Source organism: Hirundo rustica, chromosome 2 (genome assembly GCF_015227805.2).
Source record: "Hirundo rustica isolate bHirRus1 chromosome 2, bHirRus1.pri.v3, whole genome shotgun sequence".
NCBI lineage: Eukaryota > Metazoa > Chordata > Aves > Passeriformes > Hirundinidae > Hirundo > Hirundo rustica.
In genome coordinates, this window is record NC_053451.1 from 40,783,044 (window position 1) to 40,797,005 (window position 13,962).

Consider the following 13,962-nt stretch of genomic DNA (forward strand, 5'->3'; position numbering starts at 1 on the left):
CAGTGAAAAATTTCAGTGCCTTATGTAACCCCAGAGGAATGCGGCAATGCATGGGCTACATGTTGACATATTCTCCTGATGTCTCTTCCCTGGAGGCTGTGGGAAGAAATTAACTTCCCTGAAATTAAGAGCAAAGCATAGAGCCTAAGGTAAAAAAGTGATGTGGGATTGTAGGGGTAGGGAGTTGGTAGAGAGTTGTTCATTTTAGTTGCTTATTATCGTTCCACGAATAGCAAGTTGGCAAAGAATATGCACTGGCAATTTATTTGCCACTTTATTTGCCAGATGAAGCTGGCAAATAAAGAGGGCAAAGAGTGTATTGAGAGCAACAATGAAAGACTGTGTCAATACAGAGAAGTGGCCCTAGAGCTGCAAAATCTCTGGCACTGGGCACTGGATTCCCTGTTCCTTTGTGGTGTTTCCTTGTGGATTCTTTAAAAAGCATTATGGCAAGTGGCCAGCATTAGCTCCATCAGCCCTTGCAGATAGTCTCTACTCTGTGCCAGCCTGCCCTGTGTTTTGCCAGATTAAATTCTTCTGCAGCAGTTTGGATAAAATGTGGTCACTCATAAGAGGAGAGGGGTTTTTCCTTTTTTTTTTTTTTTTTTGTTATGAGAATCAGAAAAGTTAACATGATCCAGAAATTAGCTCAGCTGAGAAGTAAAGAATAATGAGTGTGGATAAATAATTTCATCAAATTGACTTCTAAAAATAGAAATACCATGGAAAATATTCCATGCAAAGGAAGGAGTCCAGGATTGAAAGCCATGAAACCAAAGACATCAGAAGCTGCATCAGCTGACTATACAGATCTTTCTGTCAGCATTTAGAAGGCATGTTAATGTGCACTGTGAATTGCTCTCTAACTATATGTGATCTCAACATGTCATGGCAGTAATGTTTTATTAAATTGGGATTACCTGTTCTGGAAGCAAATCCCAGAATTCTTTTCAGATGCAGTTAAAGAAATTAATAGCATTACCAGCATATATGCCAACATTCCCAGGCTCAGGATTGCTGCTTTGGGCTGATTTGTAAGACATTTTCAGGTGCTTATTAAGGTGCACCCCTTATTTGTCCTGGTCTGCTTCTGCATTTGTTATGAACAGGAAGATTTTTCTTAACGTGATAATTACCTAAAACCATTGATAATCATTTGTTTTTCTTTTTAAATTAGTAGCGAGCAATGAAGACTGGAAAGGCAGAAAATGCAAAGAAAATGCATTTTGATGGTCTACTCTGAATTAGGACCTCCTACTGTGAAGCTGGAAGTTTTAATGAGAAAGCCCTTAAGCCAGGAAGAAATTTGAAATATAGTAGTGATATATCCAATCCTGTATATACTGCTTTTACCTGCTTAATCATTCATATTGCCTAAATATAATTGTACTGCCAGTTTCTGTGTTTACAGTCTATGGTGTGGAAAGAAGATATCCCACTGTGACATGTTCTACTTACAATTAAATTGACTGTTGCGAACACAGAAGCTGTTGAAGTTCAGTGCTTCCCAGTGGGGTGTTCTTGTTCCCCCGGCTTATTTTCTGGCTGTTGATACAGCACGCATCCTTGAAGCTCATTCCCTCATAGAATAAGCCAAGGAAGTTCCCTGTTCATCTTCACTGTAGAAGAGCATGCCATGAACTATTTAAGGAGATATGTATCTCACAAGCATTTTCCTGAATAAATAGTGTTTTACAGATTTGTATTTGTAATACTGGAAGCCCTTTTTTCACTTTTATGAATTTTTAAATGCTTCATGCTTCTGTCGTTTAGTGTGGTAAGAATACTGCAACTCGTGCTCATAGCTGCTATTTCACAATAATGTCTCTCATATAAAAACTACTTTTTCAAGTGTTTAGGTAACTTAACCTGAACAATTGTTTATAGAGTAAGAGTTGTTAAGACATAAATCAAGAAAATAAATCTATTTGTAAAGCAATTAAAAACCAACCATAATAATTACTCATTTTCAGGTATTGAGGAGTAGAAATCAACAAACTAGATAAATGTTTTGCCGCATTTTAGCATGCCATTTTATCAAGGAGTCTGGCAATACTGTTCAATTTCTGCTGTGTTTTATTCACATATTACAATGCCTTAATGCTGAGTTTTGCTGACTAGCTTGGGTTTTAATAAACCTGTATGTCAGTGCATGACCAAATGAGGTATCTCATGAAGCAGAGCACCACAATGCATCTGGTCGTGTCTGGTAGTGGACTCATACTTCCCCAATGGTTTGAAACACCAAAGGTGACTGGACATGGTCTCCTTTCCAGTCTTCAGCTGTACTGAAATTCAGCTGACTGAAGGATTGTCTCTCGTATCCGGCTAGATCAATCATCACCCCTTTGCTTCTGCTGTCTTTGAAGCCACGGAATAATAGCTAGCTTTGTGTCAGATAGCCAGATATGTTGCTGTTACTGTATTAGCTACAGTCCCTGTTGTTTGAAGTTCCATTTACTGCATTCCAGCTGTTGCTCAGGAGTTCATTTAAGCATGTTTAATCTTCTCACTAGGTTTCAACTGCTGTTTTTCTTTATTAAGCCAGTGAATGATACTAAGCTTTCCCAGGATGATTGACATCAGTCAGGAAGAACATTGGTTATTGGAACTCCATTTGCTAATGAAGTCATCTTTGTAAGCAAACAAATGAAAAGATTTCAGCTTTGATGAGTTTGCTGAGAACGCTTTCTTGCAGGCTGCTAGGGTAGGGATATGAGTCCTCTGCAAGTGCTCCAAAGTTTCTGCGTTTGGAAATTGGTTGATCCCTGTTAAAAGGTTGGACTTTCTGCTGTTCTTCCAGATACCAGACTGGCAAAACCAAATGAACGACAACCTTCCCAGCCCAATAAAAAAATTGATTGTGCTTACCAACTCTTCAAGTGGAAATCTCTTCAAGTGTCCTTATCTGTAGGACTTTGTCCTTGTTGTGACAGGCTGTGCCATGCCAAAGTATACATTTGTTTTTTCATCCTTTGGGAAATAATACCCGTCATTTCATCACATGGTTGCCGTGTATTGTTCTCTCCTCCTCCTCAAGACTCTGTATAAGAAATTATTTTATGATCTGTTTGACAAATCTAGTGGAAGAAAGTGGAAGAACAGTTCTGGTGATACAAAGGGTCCGGATCATAGTTTTATTGTCCTATATTCAGCTGTAAGGCCCTGATACCTGATAAATTAATATATTACAGTTCATATTATGTACTTCTCCTTGGCGATTTCAGAGAAAGTGAGCCTTAAATAAACTTGCCTTCTATAATAATCCAGAGGATTTCTTTTGCAATTTTTATTGTAAAATATGTGTTACGTGGATTAATCAAATATATAAAACTTCAGGGAGAGGTACAATAGAGAAATGCATTTCATGATTCCTTCTCATGATTCACTTTCCTGAATGGATGATGACTTTTATTCTTCTTTCATTAGCATTATGATACTGGTATTGTATGAATCCATACACAATACCGGCATTACATTACTTTGTTGTGGTTAAGCTTTGTTGAAGTTATCCTTCTATTATTTCCGGTCACAGTCTGGTAGCTTCTTTAGTACTTCCTCTGTCAGCTCCACAAAAAAAATACCTTGTTTCCCAGTTGGCTTGCTGCAGCCCTGACTAAAACAGGCAACTCTGTCACAATTATCTCCTTGCACGGACAGTATGTAGTGTGTAGATGGCTACTCTTGACTATATGACTCACTGCAAAATGGAACAGAATCCTTCTTTGGAATTGGAGAAAGCAGGAAACAAATGGTAGAAGTGAGTACTCTCAGAAAGTACATGTTAACAGAACTGCCCCTCTGGCAAATGAGGGTTATCAGGTTCCATTTTCATTCTTTTGCTGGCACCCAGAGAGATTTGAGTGCCTGCAGAAGAGCAGGGGCAACAGCATTTATGAGTTCACTGCGACTTTCGAGCAGCCATCCTTCCCTGGATGACAGACTTTAAAATAGTCGACGAAGCTAGTGAGGTTTTTCTTGTAACTTAGAAGATCAGTTGTCTCTGCTTGAAGGAAAATTTCTGCCCTGAGATAAGTGAATGTCCTATTTCATGATTCAATGAAAAGAGAGACATGACTTTACAATGTACTTGCTGAGTAAGAGCAACTCAATAATGTCACAGATTCTAAAAAGGTGATTTGTGTGGTGATTAGCTTCCTTCTGGAAGCAGCAGCATGCTTTGAGGATTCCCAGTGACATTAAGACTTTGGGATATACAGTGATAAATGACATCTTGTAAAACTGAGCGAGGTCTCTGCTCTATCTGCTCTTTCCATTTTTTTGTCCATCATTTGCCTCTTCTTGATTGGAGACAGTTGCCCTTAAATTTGTTTTAATTCAGTTTGGAATCTTGGTATATTTTAGAGAAGGTATGCTTACTGCACAGCTGCTCCTTTTCTGTGACTGGTTTATAATTTTATAATCAGTTAAAGTGATGATGCTCCTAAGAAAGTGAAATACAACCAAGTAGCACCGTTTGGTCTGATGTTGGTGATTCAACTGCAATGTCAGAGTCTTAGAGAGTAACTCATATTTCAGGCTTTAGGAAGCTGTCCAAGTCAGCTGGAATTTTCCGTAGAATAATATTTTTGTATCTTTTCAGGTTAGATTAATGAAACTTCTATGTATGCTGGTAATGTTAGAACTTGTAAATAAGTGTTACAGGAAACCTCTGACCTTGGAACTTAATTTTATTCTTTGCTACATTGAACAGCTTTAATCTTATTATGGTATTGTCTAATACTCTCACGTTATTAGGAAAGGCCTCTATAAGAGGCAGATATCTCCAAATGGTATCTTGCTGCATGACTTTATCAGGTTATCTAACAAGCTCCTTAATTCTTCATACCCACTATTTCTGAATTAGGTTAAACATGCCTCCTTCAGGTTCAAAATGTATAGGCTGTGTCTGATTTGATTTGCTGACATAGTGAAAGAAAGATTGGCATCATATATCAGTAATCCCGGATATGAAATGGAGACTCCAGCTTTGGTATTTTTTACCATTTGTTTTCCTTTACTTTGACGTTTGTTCCCCCAAACCCTGCATATATGGGAGAATGATAGGGGAGAGCTGATGTTCCCTCATTTCCTTTCACATTCACAGAGATGCTGTTCATCATGGGCAGTTATTATATTGTCCAAAGGAAATAAATCTGCATTCCTATTAGCAAGAGTTAATTTTTACATTCCAGTGTACTTGCAATATAGAAACTTTTTACATTCAATTACCTTAAGTCCATGGAATTCCTTTTGGCATCAGCTGTTATACAGTAATTTTGTAGAAGGGTTTGGGACTCAGTGTAGTAACTTGGTGAAAGAGTGAATAATAAAACTATGCTTCTTCCCTTTGAACTTAAAATATACTGCTGTGAACAAATTCAAGTTTAGATCTTTCTAAGAAATGTAGAACAATCATTTACTTAGCTATGAAAGATGCTGTATTTGCATAAAAAGCAGTGCTTCATCTTAGAAATATTATTTTGTGTTCATCTTGACAAACGGTGGGAAAAGCTTTTTGTTTAGCATTCAATTTGTTAATACACTTAATAATACAATGTTCATCTACAGCACAATAAAAAATATACAGTGAGGATGCAATAAATCTGGCTAGCATTCTTTCCTATTTTACATGTGCTTTATCAAAAAGATACAGAATTTGTTGACCCGGTTCTTTGCATTTTAGTTATTTGTCAGATACGCATACAAAATTTCCTACTGATAGAAGAAAAAAAAATCTCTTCATGTCTCTGTTATCTAAAGATGATAGGTCTCTTTTTAGACTGATACTCTACAGCTTTTTAGACTGGTACTCTTTAGCTGCCTATAAAAATACAAAAGGAACAGGCATTGGGGCAAAATTCTGGGAAGTGCAAAATATCCAGGAAGGGATTCTCCTGCTTGATAGTGATTACCTTTAATTAAAATACAAAAAGCCAGTCATCTTATTTTGGGAAATTTTGTTTGGTGGTATTTTAAATCTTTATTTCAATAGATTTTTCAATTATTATTTCATTTAGGATTGTGGAATGGTTCTTTCTGTTGGAGATCATTCAAATTTAAATGATGCTTTGTGCGTGTGGGTTTTTTTTTGTTGCTGTTTATGTGTTGATTTAGGATATTAAGCCAATTTTTATATTTATATGTTAGATTTTATTCCTGCCTGGAAGAAGGTTAGCCCTCTTAATTTTTTGTCCAGCATTGAGTGAATGAGTATTTATGGCTTTACGATAACAGAGGGTAAAGAAACCACAGAATCACAGTGACCGAGGCTGGAAGGGACCCGTGGAAGTCATCTGGTCCAACCACCTTGCTCAAGCACGGCCAGTTGTCCAGGATCATGTCCAGAAAGCTTTTGAACATCCCCAAGGATGGAGGCAGATATGTGATGCTTTTAAAACAAAAAAATATGACTTTGCATTCATTCATAACTTACCCTTACCATGAATTTTCCTAAGATTTAGCAGATGTCAGAATCTCAACTCTTAATTTTCCTAGCATCAAAACAGATACCATAAATACAGACTCCAGGACGCAGAATATTTTTGTTGATTTTCTGGCTCGTCTGGACTAATGGTTGTTTTTAAGTCTTGACCAACTCCATTCATGATCACATTCATCCGCATTTGCCATTAGTATATGTAAAAAAAGAAAAGATAGCAGATTTATGTGTTTGATAATCTTTATTGTTTTTTTTCCTTGTGTACATTTGTAATGAAATTTTGTGCTATAAAATTTGGATTGCTTTGTGGAATCTAGTGAAAATTGTGCTCATAATCCATGAGATTACCTTGTTGATTGGCAAGCGGTTTTTTTGGGTTTTTTTCCTCTTCCATTGCTTTTTACAAAGGTTTTACACTAAAGCATTATACAGTGTGATATATCAGAATAATTAGAATGTAATTATTTTGATAAAGGTAATGAAAAAAAATGAAATTAGCTTTACTTTAATCTGCAAACTAATATTGCAGTATTTTAAAGAGTAGTCTGCTTACATATGCAATTTATGAATAGACGTTAATTTCTTATACCAATTTTTTGTTTTTCAAGATGTATAAAAGTTCTTTACTTGTCATTGTTATATGCGTATTCATGTTTGAAATCTTGCGTCAGCCTGTTTCCTAGGTGTGTAGGATAACTCAGGTATTTGATTTTGATATGATGATGGTGATTTTAAAATGAGGTTAATGTCCAAAAAGGATACTAGTAAGGAAACTTTATAAGCAGAAAAAATACTTAATGCAGTAATGCATGATGCCTTGCTCCATTGAAGTTCTGATGGAATAATTCTGATTTTTTTTTTTTTCCTTGAATTCTAGATTTATCCATGGCAGTACAAAAATTTTCACAGTCTTTACAAGATTTTCAGTTTGAGTGCATTGGAGATGCTGAAACTGATGATGAAATTAATATTGGTAAGTACTCTCTTTGCTTTGCTGGCAGTAACATTTTTTATCGTTTCTTATAGCATGTTACCAGAAATACAGTGGAGCAGTTCACAGTTGTTTTTTAATGAGTCTTGCCACAAAAAAAAAAAAAAAAAAAAAATCAATAAATAGAAATCATGCAGGACTTTAAAACTACGTGCCAAAAAACTATGTCTTCATGGCATAGCTTGATTTATTGTAGCAGAAAGTATTCAACAGTACTTTTGTCAGCTGAGTCAACTGTGAATCCTCTAAATTCTGCTGCTACTTTTATGTTTCAGTCAATTTTCAGTGTACTAAGAAGTACACAAGTTTCCTATGATGTAACATCAGTCTGCAAAAATCCACTTAAGTGCCTAGTAAGACACAGGAAGTTTTTGAAGGTCTAAAAAGAGGACTATGTTCATCACAACTTGTGCATTCCTAAGTACATGGTTGTCTGAACTTTTGCCAGTAAAATTTACTAGCTGCTTATTGTTCAGTTGCTGTACACACGCAGAAATTCTGCATTTGTGGAATGGAACAGCTCAACTTGTCTTGAATGTAAGCCTCTTTAATGTTATCAAAATACTCTTCCCTCAGCAGACTAATCCTAGAAATGCTTCCAGGGTTCAGAAATTCAACCACTCTTTACTGCAAGGCAGTGCTGCAGTTGTAGTGATGCTTTTACACGGTAGCACAGCAGCTGGAATGCTTTAACCCCCATTGGTAAGAAATTTGGATTATAATCCATCTTCAGAATGGCTAAATTCAGTATCATGAGACTTACATACCACATGGCCCCCATGTGTCTCCTAAAACATCTGAGAGGAAGTAAGATGGTTCTTAAAGAATAGTAGCTTCTAAAAATAAATAATTTGGCAGTCCAAGAGGGAACATAGGACTTGTGGGTATTTTTTTAAGAAGTTCTACGTAATGCAGAGAGGAAACTCGAATTTAGTCTTTTCCAAGTGTATCTATTATGATGATTTATTTTCAACTCTTCTCTCCCTTCAATTTTTTACTTTTCCTGACTGAGTCATCGGAGAGAAGGTCTAAACTGCTTGTTTTCACTCACAAGGTTTGCTTCATCCTCACCCTACAGCATTGTGGTAGTAGTCAGAAAACTGTCATGAAAGATGACTGGTATTTGGTCATGGTCTTCCACTAACTCCTGGCAGGGTGAGGGAGGGAGGTTTAATTTTACTGACAGTTAAAAGTAGGGAAGTGAAATCACTTAGCTGCTGCTACTCAGGTATAAAACTGCATACATTCTTCAGGTGTGTCCAGCTTGGAAAGAGAAATGGTGTGCATGTACACTTTGGCATGCTACATATTATTTCTTGGCTGTTAAAATGATATTGAATATCTATATATTTTAACTAAACCTGCAGTATCTGTTATATGTCTTAGATTTGGTCAGTAACTTTTTTTAAGGATATGCGGTTTTGCATTTAAAATCAGGTGAAACAAAGACAACATTCATTTTACTTGTAACCTAAACGTAGCAGAGAAAAGACATTTTATTGTTTGGACATTAAACAGGCATTTAAAACTATTTAGGAAAAAAACACAATTCATGATGCTTGACAGATGATTTATTTCACTTGAAGCTTCAAAGAAGGGATTTCTAGCTTCTAAAGGACCAATTGCCTGATGGATTGTCATGTACATCAAAGAAGCTCGTAAGAGTAAAAGGTAAACTGTGACAGGAATCAAATTCAAGTCTAACAGACCTTGAATGATACTGTGTACTTTTATAGGGTAAGGCTCAATTTTTGATCTCCCTAGAGCAGTGACCTAGAATTTATCCATATCTTTAGCATGCCCCAACAAGATAAATGTTTGCTTATCATCAAAGACAGCTTTGTATAGATGAATCCTGCTCTGTACCTCCTTCTGCTTTCACCTCCTTTTTCTAAAAATGTCTACAGCTGTGCAGGCCAGTGAGAAGTTCTGCTTCAGTCTGCAGTGATGTTCTGACTTGATAGATTTCTAAAACCCCACCATATGCATAGGGGCTTATTGTAAGGACTACATTTCTATTTCAAGCTTAGCATTGAAAATCTACCTTAATACACCTTAGCACTGGGAGTTCACCTCTGAACAAGACTTGTTCTGTTGGATGTGTGTTTTTTAAACAAAAAAAGGTTCTGATTCTTTCAGCATTAAATATAAGTGATTTAAGTGATTTTTTTCTTTTTTATTCCTTATAAAAATAATTGGAATTGAGTTGATAGCTCTATTAACATTTTTTTGAGGGAATACTAGAGTTGAGGGTCTCTCTTTAGTAACTAAGCACAACTTTTTTTTTTTTTTTCTTTTTTTTTCTTTTCTTCTTTTTTCCCAGTCTGAGATCTAATAAGAGCAGTTTTATTTGCATTTTCTATAACCTGTGCATATTCAGTTGCTCTTCTAATATAACTTATCTATTCCAGTCAGCCCATTACAAAACATATGGAAGAAGTAATTTTAGTTAACCTTTGTGACACACTCCACATAAACAGAATTATGGTGATGTTCTTCACACGTATTTTAATCTGTCTGTTATTTAATCCAGGGATTTTTTTGTTTGGGTTGGTTTGCGTTTTTTTAATTGCTATCTTTGATTTCTAATTTTGATGATTTCTGATCTTTTATTTACAAGAATTTAATTCTTGCATAGGAGGGGTGTTCTTTGACAAAAAAAATCTTTCCTGTGTTTGTGGCCTTATGATACATTTTAGGTAATTTTTTCACATTGCTGCAAGTTAGCCAGATTTATCTTCATAGTCACTTTCAGATATACCATGCCTAGTTAAGAGTCATTTTATGCATGAGTTGTAAGGAATTTCTCTGACTTTCTTGGATAAGCAGACTGTCTTGTTCCTCAAATCATCTACAGCTCTTACGTTTTTGCTTGGTTTTCTAACTGTGAACATCAAAGGATTAAAGCTATAAAAACCTTTTCAGTCTTTAAACTTTTTGCCAAGTTTGGTCTGGGAAACAGTGGTCCCTATTTTTACTAGTCTTTCTCATTAAAAAATAAAACAAGCTAGCAACAATTGCTGGTTTTGTCTCTTTCTCTGGTTTGGACTGCTTGTGGAAGCATGTGATCTGCAGCAATGCCGGGGCTGCACTGTTTGATGGCAGAACATGTTTATTAGCTCCAGTTGCATGTGATTCAGTGAAGTTATAATTGTTTTCTGTGCAACTGAAAAGTTTTGCAGAAGATGGCATTTTCAGTGCAAAAATCACGAGTGACAGTAAATTAATAATACTAAAAAAACATAGTAATGAAGGTTTGATGTAACTTGCCCTTACTCTGAGAAGAGGGTGTTGGTTTCCTAATCTAACAGCTGTGTTTTCCTCAGAAATACCAACATTTGGTGACATTTTGCCATTTGCTTTTTAGACATATCACCCTACTCTCAGCCCTATTTGTAAATATTTTGCACAAAAATTAATCACTGATGATTGACAGTGAAAGTAAAGGAGGTCAGTCATTTGTCTTGCCCAGTGGGAGTTTTGTATAAAATGGATGCATGATTTTTACATGTTTCAAACCTTATTAGGTAACATAGAACTTTACATGGATGAGACAGCTGCAAAAACTATGTTTTTATTGATCATCTATCTTCTTCCTCAGTGTACACTGCAGGCATAAATTTTGCAAGGAGAAGGTTTGCCCAGCTCCTCCTAGTATTATCCAACTTGTGTCGCCTGGATCTCTCCCTAAGAATTTCAGTGTTTTGATCCTCTTTTATTCTTTTTGTGTTATCTGGTTTATGGCTGCTAGAGGTGGAAATAATAAACATTATTAACTCAATGGAATTCTGTCTTGTTCCTTTAACAAGTTTGTGTCTATTTTGTATTATGGCTAATTATATATCCCTGAGGTCTGCTATCTGCAGTGTAAGACCATGCTCTTCAGAAGTTTAAAAAAAAAAAAAAAAACAAGACAAATAAATACATTCTGATAATCTGGCATTTTATTTTAGTATCTGTGTCTTATTAGCATGTGCTGTTTAGGAAAGTGCACTGAAAAGCATATGTCTTTCACTCTGTGGCTGCTGGTATTGACGTTTGGGGTTTTCTTCCCCGAAGAGAATTATATTATGACAGATGTTCCAGGTAGCATCAGATGCTTGATTTAAGAATGTAATAGGATTATAATGGTTTATGAAATCAATATTAATTGAGCCACAGAGGATAGGTCAAAAGTTCTAAAATGTGGTATCTTTTCTTGTGGGCACTAAATTCTTCTCTTGCTGCTAGCAATTGGGACTCATGATCTCTGCTGACTCACACCTCAGGTTGTTCATGGGATTATCAAATTGCTTGCAACGAACCATCTGCAGAGCTGTTAGCTCATACCTGGCAGTCGTGTTGTTTACAGCAGTTAGTTTCAAGTTGAACTTTGAAAAATCGAACTCAAATGTACCAGAGAGAAAGAACTCAAAACCAAACAAATGCAGAATGCTAATAGTGGTTGTTTGTTAGAGTCCACTGCTGTGTTTTGCTCTCTTGTTTTAGTTGAGCAATGATTCCAGAAGCTCAGTCTTCTTTTTTGTTCATACTGGGTATCCATATTCACAGTGCTTTTCAGTTAGCATTTGCTCTACCCTCTTGGAGTGTTTGTATATAAAGCTACACAAAAAATGAAAAAAATCATGATGTTTCCTTTTCCCCCCATCTTTTCTAACACTGTAGAAGTTTAATTGACTTGTAAGAAGTAGCAAATTCCATTTTGAATTGTACATGATGTGGATACAATGCTCTATTCAAATAAATAAATTTAAAACAACAGAAAAATTGCATAGGAGCTTTTATGCATTGCTACAGTGTGTAGAGATAATTCTTGACAGTCAGCCTTTGGAGCTGGCAGTCTCCAGGTTAGGACACTGTCTTTTGGAAGTTCAGCAGGAATCTGAGAAGGTAGATGTCAGGTTAATCATGATTTCAAGGCACAAATTTCTTGTGGTGTGTAATGGATTCTTGAATTTGCTTTGCTCTTCCTGAATTACTTACTAAATGCAGTTGAGCCACCTACAGTCTGAATCACTTGGATATCTTACAGATCATCTCCTTAATTACTTGAGGTTAAGCTTTCATGTTCAAGAAAGTTCTCTTTGGGGTTAATATTCAACCTACATTGCACTGAATTCCCATTTGTAACCAGGCTTCCGAATGGAATTACCAATTTCCAAATAAGTCTAAAATTACTTGCAGCATCTCAGGTCTCCTACTGCCTTATCCAAAGCAAAGAAAGAACAGGATCTGGCCACCACCTTGAGGGCAGAATTCTGGGGGTGGGTTTTTTTCAGTGTAGGCATCATCCCCAAAACTTTTATAGTTGCTTAAGTTTGTTGACCTTGTGGAAGACATTAGAGACAAGTATATTTACAAAAGGTGGTTTTATTTTAGTTGGGTGGGGAAGGGTTGAGTCCTGAATTAGACTAGAAAGCTATTTACAGTGGAGAGTGAATTTGCATAGAAAGATTGTATGCTGTTTTTCCACAGTAATTACCTGCTTAGATTTGCCAGCTCTTTTTCCTCCAGCTGAAAGAATGAATTTTAAGATTTAAATTTTTAGATTACTTTCAAAGCAACTTTGCTTAAGGTACTTGTAAGATCACAGGAAAGGGTTCTTTGGTACTTGCAGATTATTTTTAATATGGATTATTTTTCTCTAGAGAAGTTCAATGGTAACAATTTATGGGAAGAACTCAGCACAATCAGGGTGTAAAATGCCTAAAGTATTTGTTTCTAATCTGTTGATTCTGTTCCTACCATTATTTTTTTAATCTCTGTTGCATATTTGACAATTTAAACAAATGCCACCTGTTTCCGGAACTCTGTTGTTTCTTGACTTCAAGAAATGAGTGGTTTTTTGCTAGTGCTGGGATCCTGTCGAGGCTTCAAAACAACATCTGCCTCAGAAACTGAAGGTTGGCATTCTGTTGGTCGAGCCCAGAGCTCTTGTCCTTGCTTTGGAAGGCCAATGAGGCTGACAAATCAGGAAACAAAACAATGGTGCAGTACATTTTTATCTCTTCAGGAGGAAAAGGTAAAATAAGATCAACAACACAGTCCTTGTTGTTTCTTTTTCTCTTGGATGCCTATCTGAAGGTTGTTGGAATTTGCATGCTCGATTCTCTGCTGACCTTAGAGATGAGTATTCAAATGAAAAAACTGAATTGGGGTGGCAATGCAGTTACTGCCATTTCTGTTTATCCTGCCTTTCTTCTGCATCAGGAGTAGCTGCTCCTGAGTCCCTGCAGTTTGCATCCTGGTGTACTAACAGAAGCCAAAATTCATGTTAGTTCATTTTACTGTATTGAACTTCAGACTGTGGTGTCTCAGATCCTGCTTGCCTTGGAGCTCCTACTGTGCACAGAAAGAGGTTGAGGCAGGCAAAGCAGCAGCTTTGTTGTCCTAGTGCATTCTGCTAAGGCGTTAAGATGAGTCACAATTCGATCTGAACAGCTGAGTAGATGAATGGACAAGTCCATGCCACTCAGAGCAAGATGAAGTAGCTTTTGTGTCTCTCATTTTGATCTTCTGGATTCTTGAA

General features: G+C 36.4%; 1 protein-coding gene across 1 annotated transcript in view; it reads left to right on the forward strand.

The window, feature by feature from the left end:
• Positions 1 to 13,962, forward strand: part of ARHGAP42 (Rho GTPase activating protein 42) — a 145,920-nt gene that overhangs the window by 24,232 nt on the left and 107,726 nt on the right. The window contains exon 2 of the mRNA XM_040056346.2: positions 7,320 to 7,415. Coding sequence (XP_039912280.1) covers positions 7,320 to 7,415 — 96 coding nt within the window. The remainder of the gene's footprint in view (positions 1 to 7,319; positions 7,416 to 13,962) is intronic.